Source organism: Pygocentrus nattereri, chromosome 14 (genome assembly GCF_015220715.1).
Source record: "Pygocentrus nattereri isolate fPygNat1 chromosome 14, fPygNat1.pri, whole genome shotgun sequence".
Classification (NCBI taxonomy): Eukaryota; Metazoa; Chordata; class Actinopteri; order Characiformes; family Serrasalmidae; genus Pygocentrus; species Pygocentrus nattereri.
The window spans coordinates 35,904,243-35,922,777 of NC_051224.1; the positions used below are offsets into that span (position 1 = coordinate 35,904,243).

The 18,535-nt window shown below is 39.3% G+C and overlaps 1 protein-coding gene across 1 annotated transcript in view; it reads left to right on the top strand.

Annotated features, from left to right (window-relative positions):
* Positions 1-16,256: 16,256 nt before the first annotated feature.
* Positions 16,257-18,535, top strand: part of sept9a (septin 9a) — a 156,345-nt gene continuing 154,066 nt past the window's right edge. The window contains exon 1 of the mRNA XM_017683789.2: positions 16,257-16,554. Within this exon, the coding sequence (XP_017539278.1) occupies positions 16,533-16,554 (22 nt within the window). The 5' untranslated portion in view covers positions 16,257-16,532. The remainder of the gene's footprint in view (positions 16,555-18,535) is intronic.

Sequence of the window (18,535 nt, forward strand, 5' to 3'; positions counted from 1 at the left end):
TGCAAGTTTACTTCTCTTTCACTTACACACACACACACAGATATTATATACATTTTCTAAGCCGCTTCTCACTTGGGGTCACGGGGGGTGCTGGAGCCTATCCCAGCTGACATCGGGACGTGCCACCAGTCCATCACAGGGCAGTTTTCTATGTTCATTTTAATGAAAATAAAATTTGAAATTGAAACTGTACAAATAAACTATTCAATACATGCATTTGAGTTAGGTGATGCACGTTTGTTGTATCATACAGTTCTCTTTTAAACATACAAATTCATCTACCAGTATCTTATACAGAAGGAGGGAAAACCTGGTGACTGGCTTTTGGACTCAGATTCGACTCGCACTTCACCTTTATGTTGACTCTACATTAAAAATTTGAAATGTCATATCAAAAAGGCCATGAACAAAAATGACCATGAGCCTTCAGTTACATATGCATCCTTGCCTGTGAGTTTTGCGACTGTCAAGCACAGTCATTTGCTGTGATGTGCAGCTTCTTCTGCAAACAATGAGGCTTTTATATCAGGAAAAAACCTGCAGTTGTGTCCAAAATCATTCACTATCATCATGAATTCTGTTGCCTACACCAGGGCTCTGATTAAGGGACCATTTCAGACACAGCAACTGTTTTATGATAATTTTAAAAAGGTTTATGGCCTTGTAAAGCAAAATAATCCCAAAAATAAAAGTTTTTTTCCAGATTTATCACTATCATTATCAACATTAATCTTAGAAGATATGTGTAGGTTCACTGGTCGTTCTGAATAGTAAACAAAATGTATATATGTGCGTTGTGGTCATCATGATCATGGGTTCCTGTCATCACTGCCGTGAAGAAATTTAAAACCTGTAAGTTTCTCTGTAACAGAGCATTTAATATCAAATCGCTCTGAAGAATCTGATCTACACAGAACCGCTAAAAAACATCTGTGGAATTTCCCATTAAGGTAGGGTTTAGTCAGACTTCCCTGTAACACTTTACTGAAGCAGAGCATAAGGCCACACAACACCTACAAAAATCTTCATGACAACTGACATACACCTACATAAACATTTATGAAGGCTTATTCAAACAAGCTTCAGTTGTCATAACATTGGCGAGGCGACATGACATCAAGACTGACGAATCGAAACGTATGATTTATAAGACTTCATATTTATGTAGCTTTATATCAGTTGCTATGATAGGCTTATGTAAGGTTAATGAAGTCTTACAACTGTTGTCCTTTAGTAAAATGTAACCAGGTTTCAAACTCTTGAATAGTCCTGAAAGTCCTGAAAGGATTTTTGTTATGCAAATTCTCTCCAACATTATTTCTGAGAGTGTAAATATGAGAACATATAAAGGTAGTAAACTGTCACTAGGGCAGTACCTCTTATCACTGGGGTGGGACCTTCAAGGGTACATCTCAGTACCTTTAGTCAGGGAATGTAACTGAACCATAGTCCATTCAAATGATATTTTCTAAGCTGTACTGACTCCTGACCAACCATGGACGGGGCATAGTCAGTGAAAACAGACGTGACTTTACTCATGTCCAAGCCATTTTTCTCAAAGAGAATTCGTCGGTCCAGACAGAGATGAACAGTCTATTTTCGTTATCAACTTTTCGTTTTTTTAGCACTGGCCATGTTTTTGTGCAAGCAGGACTTACATATGCTGTGTTCCAAAGAGGTAGCTCATCAGCCGTTGGCTGTACTGAGAAGTACAGAGAAGGTCAGAAGAAGCTACATTGTGTGTTTGTGGATCTAGAGAAGGCATATGATAGGGTGCCAAGAGAGGAACTGTGGTACTGTATGAGGAAGTCAGGTGTAGCTGAAAAGTATGTTAGGGTGGTGCAGGACATGTATGAGGATAGTGAGACAGTGTTGAGATGTGCAGTTGGAGTGACAAATGGTTTCAAGGTGAAGGTAGGGTTACATCAGGGATCAGCTTTGAGCCCCTTCTTGTTTGCAATGATGATGGACAGGTTGACAGATGAGGTCAGGCAGGAGGCTCCATGGAACATGATGTTTGCAGATGACATTGTAATCTGTGGTGAAAGTAGAGAGCAGGTGGAAGAGAATCTGGAGAGGTGGAGGTTTGCACTGGAGAGGAGAGGAATGAAGGTCAGTAGAGACAGAATACATGTGTGTGAATGAGATGGAGGCAGATGGAAAGGTGAAGATGCAAGGAGTAGAGGTTGTAAAGGTGGATGACTTCAAATATCTTGGGTCAACCATCCAGAGCGATGGACAGTGTAGAAAAGAGGTGAAGAAGAGGGTGCAGGCAGGATGCAGTGGGTGGAGACAGGTGTCAGGGCTGATGTGTGACAGAAGGATAGCAGCAAGAGTGAAAGGGAAGGTTTACAAGACAGTAGTGCGTCCTGCTATGATGTATGGTTTGGAGACTGTGGCTCTGTCTAAAAGACAGGAGGCTGAGCTGGAGGTTGCAGGAAATGAAGATGCTGAGATTTTTGTTGGGAGTGACAAGGCTGGACAAGATTAGAAATGAGCAGATCAGAGGGACAGTGAAGGTGAAGCAGTTTGGAGATAAAGCCAGAGAGGCCAGGTTGAGATGGTTTGGACATGTGTTGAGGAGGAATAGTGGATATATTGGTCAAAGAATGTTGGAGATGGAGCTGCCGGGTACAAGGAGAAGAGGTAGACCTCAGAGAAGGTTTATGGATGTAGTGAAGATGGACATGGAGATGGTTGGTGTAAAAGTAGAGGAGACAGTGGATAGGGCAAGATGGAGGCAGATGATCCGCTGTTGCGACCCCTAAAGGGACCAGCCGTAAGAAGAAGAAGTTCTGAGCACCTAACTGATCACAGATGTTCAGGATGAGATTCTGTGGGTAGTTGAATGAATCATGATCATAGGAACAAAATAAACAATTTAACAATTTCATTGAAATAATGCAGGCCAATGCATTTTAAAGCAGAACTGCTACAATGTGGTGCATACTGTCTTGATGGACTTTCCTGAGTTTTTCCAAACAAAAAATACATTTACTTCTACTTCTATGTATATTAGCATTGTGCAGAGAAGCCCCCCCCCCAGAAAAAAAACACATATATATCTTTATCTTTTAGATTTATTACTGTTTGACCATCATCAATATTACACCATCTGTCTGTAGTGAAATGGACGCTTTTAGGCTCTGCTCTTTTTGAATCCTTGGGGTCTGCAGTGGAATACTCTGCTTCTTCTTTGAGGAAGAGTACCACAGATGCAATTTTTGCGTTGAGAGTGTTGCTAGAGAAGTACAGAGAAGGTCAGAAGAAGCTACATTGTGTGTTTGTGGATCTAGAGAAGGCATATGATAGGGTGCCAAGAGAGGAACTGTGGTACTGTATGAGGAAGTCAGGTGTAGTTGAAAAGTATGTTAGGGTGGTGCAGGACATGTATGAGGATAGTGAGACAGTGTTGAGATGTGCAGTTGGAGTGACAAATGGTTTCAAGGTGAAGGTAGGGTTACATCAGGGATCAGCTTTGAGCCCCTTCTTGTTTGCAATGATGATGGACAGGTTGACAGATGAGGTCAGGCAGGAGGCTCCATGGACCATGATGTTTGCAGATGACATTGTAATCTGTGGTGAAAGTAAAGAGCAGGTGGAAGAGAATCTGGAGAGGTGGAGGTTTGCACTGGAGAGGAGAGGAATGAAGGTCAGTAGAGACGGAATACATGTGTGTGAATGAGATGGAGGCAGGTGGAAAGGTGAAGATGCAAGGAGTAGAGGTCGTAAAGGTGGATGACTTCAAATATCTTGGGTCAACCATCCAGAGCGATGGACAGTGTAGAAAAGAGGTGAAGAAGAGGGTGCAGGCAGGATGCAGTGGGTGGAGACAGGTGTCAGGGCTGATGTGTGACAGAAGGATAGCAGCAAGAGTGAAAGGGAAGGTTTACAAGACAGTAGTGCGTCCTGCTATGATGTATGGTTTGGAGACTGTGGCTCTGTCTAAAAGACAGGAGGCTGAGCTGGAGGTTGCAGGAAATGAAGATGCTGAGATTTTTGTTGGGAGTGACAAGGCTGGACAAGATTAGAAATGAGCAGATCAGAGGGACAGTGAAGGTGAAGCAGTTTGGAGATAAAGCCAGAGAGGCCAGGTTGAGATGGTTTGGACATGTGTTGAGGAGGAATAGTGGATATATTGGTCAAAGAATGTTGGAGATGGAGCTGCCGGGTACAAGGAGAAGAGGTAGACCTCAGAGAAGGTTTATGGATGTAGTGAAGATGGACATGGAGATGGTTGGTGTAAAAGTAGAGGAGACAGTGGATAGGGCAAGATGGAGGCAGATGATCCGCTGTTGCGACCCCTAAAGGGAGCAGCCGAAAGAAGAAGAAGTTCTGAGCACCTAACTGATCACAGATGTTCAGGATGAGATTCTGTGGGTAGTTGAATGAATCATGATCATAGGAACAAAATAAACAATTTAACAATTTCATTGAAATAATGCAGGCCAATGCATTTTAAAGCAGAACTGCTACAATGTGGTGCATACTGTCTTGATGGACTTTCCTGCTTTTTTCCAAACAAAAAATACATTTACTTCTACTTCTATGTATATTAGCATTGTGCAGAGAAGCCCCCCCCCCCCAGAAAAAAATTTGATTTATTACTGTTTGACCATCATCAAAATTACACCTAAAAGCTCAGAAGACATACAAAGTATATAAAATGGCCATTATGGGTTATACTGTTAAGAAATCTAAGTCTGTAACTTTCTTCGCAATGAACCAATGAACCAATTTCTTCGCAATGATTTTCACATCAAACCACTCTGAATGAATTTCACAACAACTGAACAGCAGTGCCTGTGAAAAATCAATGGAATTCCCCTTAATTGAGCTGCTTTACTGTCGCTGACAGAGTTTAACAAACTTCAGTTCCCATGCTGAAAAATGCTGGATGTTCTTGGAAGTTCCACTGCAGTTCTACAGTTACTCCTTAAGCAGTGCTTTGAGCTGCTATGTCTGCATATCTCCTCAAGTTGTTTTTGGACGGGTGTTTTTACTCATTCGTTACTCATTTAGTCATTTTCTCATTGCAGTGATAAGAGGAAAGGTTAAGGATGCTCTACACACCTCCGCCTTTCACGCAGCCCTAATCTTAAGTATCTGCTGGGAATTTTCTGGATGGTTAAACCCACAAGAAGAAACAACAACATGTCTTGCTCTTATTCTAAAAATAAACATTTGTGTGTTGATTATTCAGAAAAGGATCACTACACCTGAAATCTAACTCAAAGGGGTTTTTCTGAAGGAAAAATCATGCTTCTCTCATCCACCTACTTCATACATATCACCGTCTCTTTAGCTCTTAGTTTGTGTATTAAGAATGACAAATGTCAACGTGTGGTATCTAAATGAACAGATTGGGTCAGTGAAGAACTTGAGCACAAGTCTTGCTAAACCTCATCTAACTAAGTGAGACTTTCAGTTCCTGTTGTCGGTGGTTGTTATTTTCTATAAAAGACAGACATAAGGCTAGAGTATGTCTTGAAAACGGCCTGCAGACTTCCTCTCCAATAGAAAGTGGTCGTCTTTTGAGCCCCTTAGAGGAAATCTCTCTCTCTTTCTTAGAAAAACACGCTTTACTACATTCACTTCAAAGCGTGTATTCAAAACAGTGGCGGAACTTTTACGTCCGTTGTAAAAATCCATGATCATTCAACATTTCAACACCAATTTTAAACTAATCGTTTTGATGAAACAAAGATAACTGTTTTGATTTATCTTGAGTATGCAGTGGCTTCCACAATAACTGACGGACAGACAGATGGATAGAGTACTCTGTTACTCCTATAGTGATAGCACGTTTAATGCAGCATGCTTGTGGCTTCTGTTGAATTGCCATAGACATCTTTAAGTTGGTGGCTACATGGTTTAGTGTGACACACACCCACCCACACACATTCACACACACACATATATATATATATATATATATATATATATATATATATATATATATATATATATATATATATGCATGCAAATGTGAAATGTAAATAAAAACCAAAATGCAATGATGTTCAAATAGTATAAAGACAACATATCAAAAGTTGAAACAGAAATATATATTTTTAAAATATATTTTGAATTTGACTCCACATTCCAAAAAGTTGGGACAGGGGCAACAAAAGGCTGGTAAAGTTGTGTAATGCTAAAAAACACCTGGTGGTTAACTGGCAAAAGGTCAGTAATGTGACTGACTAGAAAAAGAGCATCTTAGAGAGGCGGACTCTTTCAGAAGTAAAGATGAGGAGGGGTTCATCACTCTGAAAAACTGCAATCAAATAGTGCAACAACTCAAGAACAATGCTTCTCAACATAATATAGCAAAGAACTATTGCTTTTCATCATCTATGGAAAATAATAGCATTAAAAGAGTCAGAGAATCTTGAGAAATCTCTGGATATAAGGGACAAGGCCAAAAAACCTGTATTTGCTGGCAATAATCTTCAGGCCCTCATGCAGCACTGCATTAAAAACAGACATAATTCTCTAGTGGAAATCACTGCATGGGCTTAGAAACACTTCTGCTAAAATACTGTCTGTAAAAATAGTTTGTCACTGCATCCACAATAGCAAGTTAAAGCTCTAAAATGCAAAGAAGAAACCAAATATAAGCACAATCCAGAAACACTGCCATCTTCTCTGGGCCCGAGCTCAGTGGTGAACTGCGTACAGTACAGACCTGTCACCCACTGAGAACATGTGAAATGAAAAATATGACTAAGGAGACTCCGAACTGTTGAGCAGCTGAAATCCTATACCAAACAAGAACAGGAAAACATTTCACTTTCAAAACTACAGCAACTGGACTCCTCAATTTCCAAACGTTTACAGAGTGTTGACAAAAGAAGAGGTGATGAAACACAGTGGTACATACTTACATACATACATTTATATAGACTGACACGTATATACATATATATGCACACTGATAAATTTGGAAGCTTTCATACAGTAAAACAATCTTCTGTTAGTTGGGCTTATCATGCTGTAATTTGACAGTACCATCTGTTCAGAGGACGTGTAGCAGCGGATCAGGTGTTTGTTTTGACAGAGCAATTAGGTTTAATTCCACACGCAGATAAACCCCGGAAGCTACTGGTTTAGCCAAGCTTGTGTTAAATGGAAAAAAACCTGCTGCTAAGCTAATGACAGAGCAATAGTCCTTCTTTATTATAGGCACTATTCTAACTATACCGGAGCTATTTTATTATGATTTGAATTTGCTTAAAAGTTATTGTTGTGTGTGGTTCATTCTACTATTGCAGTGGCAAACAGGATTTGATATTGATGTGTATTTCAGGTGTACATTAGTGGTAATACAACAAAACATAGTGCAAAATGTAAATAAAAACAGAATGCAGTGATGTGCAAACCATTTAAACCCTACATTTCATTGAAAATAGTGCAAAGACAACATATCAGAAATTGAAACTGAGAAATGTAATAGTTTTTTGAAAAATATATGCCCATTTTGAATTTGATGCCAACAACATGTTCCAAAGAAGTTGGGACAGGGCAACAAAAGGTTGGTAAAGTTGTGTAATGCTAAAAAAAACACCCGCTGGTTAACTGGCAACAGGTCAATAACAAGACTGGGTCTTTCAGAAGTAAAGATGAGGAGGGGATCAAAGACTGCACAATCAAATAGTGAAACAATTGAAGAATCACGTTTCTCAACATAAAATAGCAGATAAATTTTGCTTTTTCATCATGGTACACAATATCATTAAAAGATTCAGAGAATCTGCATAAATCTCTGTATGCAAGGGACGAGGCCAAAAACCAGTATTTACTGGCCATGATTTTTGGGCCCTCAGGAGGCACTGCATGAAAAACAGACATGATTCTGTAGTGGAAATCACTGCATGGGCTCAGGAACACATCCACAGATCCACGTTGCCACCTTCTCTGGGCCTGAGCTCATATAAAATGGACAGAAGTGAAGTGGAAAAGTGTCCTGTAGTCTGATGAATCAACATTTGAAATCATGGACACTGTGTCTAAAGACAATTCAGCTTGTTATCAATGAATAGTTCAAGAGACAGTATTCATGATGGTATAGGGTTGCATGGGCGACGTGGACATCTGTGAAGGAAACATTAATGCTGAACGATATATACTGGTTTTGACAACATATACTGGCATCCAAACAACGTCCTTTTTGAGAGAAGGCCTTGATTATTTCAGCAAGAAGATGCCACATTATGCAAGTATTTCTTAAGAGAGTCTGGGCACTAAACTGACCTGCCTGCAGTCCAGATCTGTCACCCACTTATAACATTTGGCGCATTATGAAATGAAAAATATGACAAAGGAGACCCTGAAATGACGAGCAGCTAAAATCCTATATCAAACAAGAATGAGAAAACACTTCACTTTCAAAACTACAGCATTTTGGTCTCCTTGGTTTTCAAAGCTCTGTTAAAAGAAGAGGTGATGAAACACCTGGCATCAAATTCAAAATGTGCATATATTTTTCAAAAAACAATAAAAAATTCCCAATTTTAACATCTGATATGTTGTCTTTGTAGCATTTTTTTAAAACCTTAAAACATGGTTTAAATGATTTGCATATCATTGCATTCTATTTTTATTTATGGCGTCCTGTTTTGGAAAAGGGGTTGTATTATAACTCGTGATATCAATGTGGCTTGTGAAACCTGCGCAAATATCAGAGAACAAAACTAATAAAAAACAATGTACTATATTGTATTACACTGAAACAGCTGGCTTTAAATGTACTTTCAAGTCTTTGTGATCACAATGAGTTTGAAACAGTGAGGTGATGTTTCTGTACCATTTGGGTTTATTCACAGATAATTAAAAGGTTCTATCTGCATTCGGTCCACCGAATGATTTTTGCCTATCTGACTAAATACATTCCATTTGTAGATTAAGACTGAGGTGATTATATGCTCACTCTCCTACTGCACTGGGCAGTGCAGCAGTGAGCAGTGCTCATGTTTTTAACTACTTTAAAGTGATGTCAGACTCAGCAAAAATACATCCTTATTAAAGTAGGTCGAGAGGAAGCCGTCGTGTTCTGAGACACATAAGCTAGATGTCCGTCCCATCTGTCAAAGATCAGAGCATAAACTTCTCTGCAGACCAGTTTCTGCTCTCACCATGATAAACATTATAAACTATAATGGGAACACACATCTAGACCATCTAGACTAGCACTGTAACAAAGTCCTACTGTATTACAGAAGCTTACTAAAGCCAACATTTAAACCCACAGTACATGAGCGGTGTCTGTAGCATTTAACCACCACACAACCACACTCAGCTGGTGGGAACTACATAACTCAGTAACCTCTACAGAGATTATCAATCAGCCCTGGCTAAGAGGATATACAAAAATGTATAAAACAATTTAGGCCCCAAGGGGATGGTAGGCTGGGGAGAATGACGACACACACACGGCAGTGCACACGAGGTGGAAAGAGACACCCAATATGCAAACATATGGTACCAAACCAAAGTGAATGAGGTTATATTGCATTTTCTGTATATTAAGACGACGCTGAATGACTGCAAAATATCAACAATATCTTCAGACTTGTAAAGGTTAAAGAATATATAATTAAAGGCCATGGTGACATTAATCATCTTTTTATGAGCTGATTTAAAATACACACTGTTTACAACATAGATGTGTTATGTGTAACAATAACATTAAAGACATTCTGTGCATTGTATGTATGTAGGAACTTACACATTACTATGTTGTACACAGTGTGCTTATTTTAAATTGAATTGAGGGCATGGGTAAAGGAAATGGTCTCAGGCCCACAGACCGGAAAAAACTTCACCTAGGTGAGAGCTCACTCTCTCTGCAATGTTATCCAACTCAGACCTACTTTACTACACAACGTTAACTCTTTGATTCACAATAACATGGCTCCGGTTTATTCTGCTCACTTAGGTTGACCCTGTGATCTCAGCGCTGTTATTACATTTATCCTACATGTAAGGATCTTGATCTAACAGCTAAAAATCTGCAGACTTTTAAAAACTTTGTCACAAACCTTGGGCCTCTGCACCCACAAAGAAGACAATGAAACTCATTTTCTGATTGAATACGTTGGTTTGGTGCCTCTATTCCAACCAAAATGCAATCGATACTGCTTGCACTACTGTTACGACGGTGCCTACAGGAACATCTATGACAGGCTGAACACATGTCAACAATAAACTGAACACATGCAAACAAACGTGCTGCGTCAGAGATGCATGCTGACTTAGTCATATTGTTCAGTCTCAACACACGTGCAGTCCTTCTAATCATCTGATCATCGCATCCGTTAGTGGCACGCATTTATTTTCTCGAGTACAATCAACTGCAACTTAAGCCATAAATTGAGGTGAGAAACTTAATTTGATTTGATATTCAGTTGTTGACTGTATAAGACGTTGATATACCTACTAGGCGACTTCAGTAAACAGTATATGGCACTGAATCATGATGCATGTTAGACATTATGATATTCTGGACCTTTGCTTGAAGAAATTTTCTCGAACTGGACTTTTAATTAAAGACCCTGGCCCTACACAAGTTGTTTGTTTCAACTGAGGGACTGAGACCTATAATATGTTAATGATTATATGACCAGAAACAGTTTTGAAATGAGTGGAATACACAATGATGGGCTACTAAAAGTTCTCGAAGTTCTCTATTCATCCTCTTGAAAAGTTACACCAAACACTGTAGCTTAGACCCACTTTCTTTACTATGTTTAGTTTATCTGCTTTTCAAAAAAGAACATTCTGTTTTAAGGAATCATCTTTTGAAAACTACTACACCCATTGTATGTAACTATACTAACACTAATAATAGTTATTACTGCAAACATTGAATTCATGAGCTCTCTCTGGTGCAGGTTCATGTTAACTTGCATGCTAATAGCACCCCTCAAAGGAGAAATTTCGACTGTAAAAGACTCCATATACATGACTTACAATCCAAGGCCTGACGCTTTATTTCAAAAACAGTCTGAGTTTATATATCCTATAACCTCATCATAGTAAGTGTGCCCAGGTGCAAATCATCAATAGTCCGGGGATTGTGATCTCTGATAGGACTGCGGTGGCATCATGTGATCCGGTGTAGGATTCTGGGTGTTGGAGTCTGTCCAGCCAGAGTCTGAAACGCCTGACTCAGTCATGTGGTCTCCCAAGGCGTTCAGGGAGACTGAGTCCTGTCTTTCATACGAGACCGTCGGAGGCATGACACCGTTATCTTCACTGCTACTTTCCAAAAGCACTGCAGCATCTTCAGCAGCTGTAAACTTTTCACACAACATTTCAAATGTGTCATGAAGAATGAAGGGTCTCCGGCAAGATGGGTCAGTCCTTAGTGATTTCTTAAGTGTCCATTTGTCAGCTTCAAACTAAATACAGATGGACACAGGAATCCACCAATTACACATGGTAAGATGTAGATTATGTGTATCTCAACCCCCCTTCACAGCCTCATAACTCTAGATATGTCTCAAGTATGATCTTGAGAGAAGATGGAGTCAAAAAGGCAACTCTGCAGATTCAGGAAATGTTTGAACTATATTTTTGTGCTGTATTATGGCAAAGATAAAAACATATTACTGTTGTTGGAAGAAAACCTTGTATCTCCAAAATGATAACTTTACAGGAGAAGGGAAAAACATGCTTTACTTTCAAAGTAAGTCAATGGAACCGGACTTTTTTTCTGAGTCATTTTGGTCTGTTTCTTTTGGTCCATTTCTCATGAATGGTTGTAAATCAAACCCTAGAAATCTTATGTGTACATTATGTAATATTATTTAGCAAGCTGATTAAAGGAAATCCTCTCTTTTTCCTGTCAGGTCTTTTTCCCAACTCAGCTATGACTGCCTTTTATGCATCACCATCAAGCTGCTTGTCTACAGTCTAATGTGCACCTCATAGTGTGTTTGACTTAGTTGGTTAAGTGTTGTAACTCTTACAATTTACACTGTAAATGAGTAGAAACATCACAATTTTTTTTTCATTGTCTTTACACATGCCATCTTCCCATGACATTGTTTGTTTGTTTGTTTGTTTACAAAGTAATCAAACACTAAGTTGCGTTAGTCAGGTTCACCTGACCAACTTACCTGACTAACTCATATTAAAGGACTTAACAAAGTCAAATCCTAACTTCTAGAATTTAAAGCCAGAAATATCTCGAAGCCAACACTGCTGTTCTAAACATTAACATGACAGCCAGTCAGAACACAGCTCATTTCCCTACGTCAGTCTTAAAGGCACAGAAACTAAAACAGCCTGTTTAATTCTAAGCAGCTGCTCCACACATATATCAAAAGTGGCTCAGAAGGAAAAGGAGGGCTTTAAGTTTGTATTTGTTTATCCTTTCTATTTTATGGTTAAGAATACTTTCGATTCTTGTTCTTCCTTTTTTGAACAGCATCAGTAAATAGTCATGAGTTATCAATCTTGTTGTGGGACAGAGCAGACACAGTGTACGGAAAAAATAATCTGATAACTGCGGATATCAAGTAATGGCAATAATAAACACACTCACAAGCACTTTTGTAATCTGATAATCAGACTCAGACGCTAAATGAGTCACCCCATAAGCAGTTCATAAGTTCACCATGGCACTAAAGGCACCACATCAACACAGCAATGAAGGAAGTTTAATGGCTTCGGTGTGCATCATTTGTCGCCATTCCTTGGTTGTCAACAGGGGTGGGCAATATGACACTACTTTATTGTTATCATGATGAATTCTGTTAATGTGATATACGAAATGCTTCTGGAAGTATAGTGTGGATATTGTCTGCATCTAAAGAACACTGCCCAGCTGCATGCTTCATAGTAAAGAGAACATAATTAAAGTGGAATTCAGTGAAATGAATACAAACCTAATAAAAATGGACTTAAAGGAATCAAATACAGAACCATTGTACTCAATCACTGTAGTTTTAAATGTAGCTCTACCGTCTAAAATATTGTGATATGTATCATATATCAAGGAAACGTCTTTAGGTATTGTGATATGACAGTTTTGCCATATCGCCCAGCCATAGTTGTAACATTGAAATAAGTATTTAGTGTTTACTTCTCTCTGCAACAGCAACAACAATAATAAGAATGGCAATAACAATATTAATAGTAATAGTAACAATACATATCTGACTCAAAGCCTAAGTATACAATGTGTATACCTGAGTACAATGAGGTGAACTACATCTTGTACAATCATGTAACTGCTTACTACTGCATAAATTACACTGCTGTTGAAGTCTAGCTGTGGCCACCCGCCCTTTATTATATTATACGGCATTTTTATTTTAATATGAGCCTGCATTTAATAATTCCTCATAATAATATAACAGTTTGTAGTTAATTGAAGAGTCAGTAGATAAACAGCTGTTCGAATAGTTAGCTCTGATAAAGAAAGGCTCTCATCTAAGTGCCATTATTCCTGTTTACAACAGCACCACCTATTGGGCGAACTGCAGGCCTACATCTCAGAGCCTGGGTATGCCCAAATTCACCACTATATAAAAAGTACTGCTCTTAACAGCAGTTGCAAAGTTTATCCCTTTGCCTAATGACTATACATGATTATCACAATCACTGTCCGACAGTAGCAACAAACCTCAGTTCTCTTTTAAACCACATAGCATCTCCTTTTTGGTGACATTTCAGGGACTACAGCTTTGGGTACTCATGCAGTATATTCAAAACTCTGCAAAAACTGTATTTTGATTGAAATATGGCTTTTAAGAAGTAGTGGATTTTAAGTGGAGTCAATTGTAAACTCCCTGAGGTAACTGCAGTCTTACCTACTGTATGTCAGCATACAGTACGGCGTCCTTCAGGAGTCTGACCTGAGAGAACAGTCGATTATTTTCCTCATAAATGTTGGTGATTATAATTAAAAGGGTTATCTTTTGAAAATTCCCCAAATGTAGTCTACACATCCATCAAAAACTGTGTTTAAGGACACATAACTGAGTGAAGGGAGCGCCCACATTTGGTCATAACTCTAAGCCCTCTGAGGTAAGTGCTGTCTCAGTTTATGTTAGCATACAGTACAAAAGTCTTCAGGAGCCACCTCAGAGTTTGAGGAAGGTGAAGACAAAGTGTATTCCTTTTATCATCAATCTTCTTCTTCTTTCGGCTGCTCCCTTTAGGGGTCGCCACAGTGGATCATCTGCCTCCATCTTGCCCTGTCTACTGCCTCTTCTACTTTTACACTAACCATCTCCATGTCCACCATCATCCATAAACCTTCTCTGAGGTCTACCTCTTCTCCTTCTACATAGCAGCTCCATCTCCAACATTCTTTGACCAATATATCCACTATTCCTCCTCAACACATGTCCAAACCATCTCAACCTGGCCTCTCTGACTTTATCTCCAAACTGCTCCACCTTCACTGTCCCTCTCATCTGCTCATTTCTAATCTTGTCCATCCTTGTCACTCCCAACGAAAATCTCAGCATCTTCATCTCCGCCACCTCCAGCTCAGCCTCCTGTATTTTATTCCTTTTATCATAAATACTAATAATATTATCAGATATCACTTACATTACCTTACATCATTTAGAAACACTCAATAGCAAACATACGTACATAATAGTTAATGGATGGAAACATTGAGGAACCAGTTTGGGGGTTTGGGGGGAGGGTAACATTGATTATTTTCCTAATTAGCAAACTTGAGTATATCGCTGTTGTCAGATGAAAATCTCATATCTCAAGAATGGTAACTTTACAAGAGAAGGGTAAAACCTATTCTACTTTTAATGTGAGTCGATGGAACCAGACTTTCTTCCAAGTCATTTTGGGCCGCTTCTTTTGGTCCATTCATCATAAAATGTACATACAACGTAAAGGGTAATGCGTATTTTCAAATTATGTCAAAAACTGAAAAATGACAAAAATGGAGATATGAGGTTTTCTTCTGACAACAGCGATAAGTAAAAGGATCTATGCCATTCAAATACACAGCAGTCCAGGAGCAGCAATCGAATTCAGAACCAAAATGTTAATGACTAAATGAAAACTGAGAAAAAAGCAGATTCTTTTCTTAAGTATAGAAGTAAAAGTATAATTTGAAAATAACAAAACTAAGTGAATGGAGTCAACTGCAAACTCCCTGAGATAAATCATGTCTTACCCAGTATGTATTAGCATACAGCAGAGTAGCCTTCGGGAGTTTGACCTGAGGAAAAAACAGATTACTTTCCTCAGAAATATTCTGACAGAGTATAATTAAAATGATTATCATTTAAATACACTCATAATATAGTCTACAGATAACCAAAACCTGTGCTTAAGTATACATAACTGAGTGAATGGAGCTCATTTGGTCAGGACTGTAAAAGCCTCTGAGGTAAATGCTGTTTACGCAGTTTATGTTACATACAGTAGACCAGCCTTCAGGAACCAGCTCAGTTAAATGAAAACAAAGTTTAATCCTTTCCTCATAAATACTAAAAATATTAATTATCCACATCGTTTGGTTTAGAAATACTCAACACACAAACAAACAGTGCTGTAAAGTTTTGTCTTACCCAGTTAGCCAATCTGAGGAAAGAATAAAGTTAGATTTTCTCATAAATGTTGTTGAGTATAATTAAAAGGATTATCATTCGAAAACAATAATAATGTAGTCTAAAAATTAATCAAACGTGCTTAAGTAACGTTGGTACACGCAACTGCCTGAATTTAACTGCAAAGCCTCTGAGGTAAATGTTGTCTTACCCAGTTTATGTTAGCATACAGTAGATTAGCCTTCACGAACCGCCTCAGAGTTTGAAGTGAGTGAGGACAAAGTTTATTCCTTTCCTGGTAAATATACTAAAACTATCAATTATCTACATCGTTTAGTGGTTGAGAAATACTTAATACTCACAAACTGTGCTGTAAACTGTAAACTGTCTGCTGCCTTACCCAGTTTAGCAAACAGCAGAGTAACGTTAACCTTCAGGAGCTTTAATCTGATCATAAATGTTGTATAATTAAAAGGATTTTCAGTCGAAAGTACTAATAATGTAGTCTACAAATTCATAAAACGTGCTTCAGTAACGTTGGTACACGTAACAGAGTGAATGGAGCTCAGATTTGGTCAGGACTGTAAACCCTCTGAGGTAAACGCTGCCTTGCCCTGTTTATGTTAGCATACAGTAGACCAGCCTTCAGGACCCGCCTCAGAGCTTGACGTGAGGGTAAAGTCAGGTGTGTACTGCTCTCTCACTGAGGCGGAGCCAGCCTTCAGGTGTGCTCGTATTGCCCCCGGGCGACTATATTCTGCTCCTTCCAGACGGATTTTAAGAAATACTAAGCTGAAAAAGTGGTCTGGAAACCGATTATTGAGCCCCATCGCCGGACTCGGGTCGTTTTGAGGGGGGCGGTGACAAACCTGAACACACGTGAGGACTAAACGTGCGTGGGACACGGTTTACTGTTACTCTTCTGTCCTGACTACAGTTTGTTTTCACACGGAGAAGGTCTGTATTCCTGCTGGAGGAGTGTTTTTGCTGTGGAACATGAGGAAATCATCAACTTCAGGTGAGAACATGAGGGAGTGAGAGTGCATTACAGTAGGAAGGTCAAGTTATCCCTGGATAGGAGTAAATGGGTTTAATACTGACCAACAGGTAGCCAGTATAACTGTGTCCTCTGCACTGCATGGACCAGGGCTCTATAGTCATGACTCAGCCCAGATTAGTTAGTCTATACCAAAACTACTGCAACCAGATCACAGTGATTTAAGGCAGAGCCTGGCAGTCCTCCACTCCGATCTGAATTCCAGGATGATAAACAGACAGAAAAGCCAGTTATCCAGGTTGTCTTATTCGGTTTAGCTGTTTACTGCCGGATGCCATCAAGAGGGGGATTCCACCAGGTTTCACAGGTTCTGTATAACAGTCCTTGAGAGGTAAACAGAGTAGTTCAGAGCGGTTTGCTGGGAAATGGGTCACCGTAGAGCAGATGTCTTTGCAGTGGTGGTGATGGGAACCAGGGGGTTGCCACGATGGTTGTAAAACAGTGAAAAAATAAGCTTTCTTTTGGGACCATTTTGGGGCCTTGCAGCACCTCCATCATGAATGGATGAAAATAAGATGGATTGAAATACATTTTAAGCCAGAACTTCACCATATCGCAAAAATATCATCATGTAATAACTTTCTGTGAGGGAACGTTAAAAGGCATTAAACTCTTCAGACGTCTGGTTCTTATCACAACCACTGTGAGCAGTTCTGAATTGTTAAAAGGGAGCGTTTCACGCCAAACCGCCAAACCTGTTTTGATCTCATTTAAGTATTTGGAATTTTTGATAAATCTATGGAGTTCCCCTTTAGCAGTTAGATGGGTGTGTCATGCAACCCCATAACAACAACTCCAAAAAAGATAACCAACTGTATGGCAAGTTCCATCCAGTTCTCTACCATCTTGATATTGCTCTGTTTCTGGATCCACAGACGAATGTTTCCATTCCTAACGCTCATGTCGGCTGTAACGTGAGCCTAGTTTTGAGTCAGTGGGTCAACAGAGGGTTGAACTGAATGCAGCTTTATTCTCCATAGGTGGAGAAACGCCTTTGGCTTCAGCCGGCACAATCATTCGTTAATCCTTATTGCATATTGGTCATTAACAATGTTCTGTATTGTGTTCATGAAGTATTCGTATAATCCAACGTACATTAATTATTTCGGTCCAAATAAAGACATTTTTAACCATGTCACATTATTGGTTCACCAGCGGGTTTCTGGTATATTGCATTTGTAATCTAGAATCTGTAAAATGTTCATATGATGTAAAGTGCAGCTGTCGTTTTCACATTATGTTTAAAAACAAATGAAAAAAAAATAGAGGTTTTGATCTGTGCAACGATATGATTGGTGGAAATGCCCACAGCATGCGGTAAACAGCATTGGGATTGGTTAAGGGGCTCATTTCCATTTTGCGAAGGCAGGATTGCAGCAGCAATGCGAGTATTTTGTCCATATCCCACATCCCTCGTGTTGTGGACATGTACCATATTATACAGGTGGCCCAAAGGTTTTTTTTAATTGAACGCCAGCAGTTTTAATAATCCTGGTCAGTTTATTTTTGCTTCTAATCAGTAGCGGCAACAGGGCTCACATTTTGAATAGGCACAACAAATTCATGAGTGGGCCAAATCAAATTTGGCTCGTGGGGCTACATGAAACAATATGGTACAAAGAAGTACACGCTAAGCGATGACATAGAAACAGAGGACAAATGCAACGAGATGAGAAATCCGATGCTCTCGGATTTAACCCCTTAAATTCCAAGATCCAGGCGTTTGTTAATTACAGTAGCCTACCTAGTGATGCAGAAGTCCTGTTTTCTGGAGTCGGCCCTACTCTACTCTGGCCGTGCCAGAGGCAATAATAACGAGATTAAACCTTTCTAAATGTGGTTTACAGGTTTTAAGTAGCTACAAATCACAGTGATATGATGAAGTCAAATCATCACATGTTGGAGTGGAAGGCTGACCTGTGCTTAGGTGGACATGGTATAC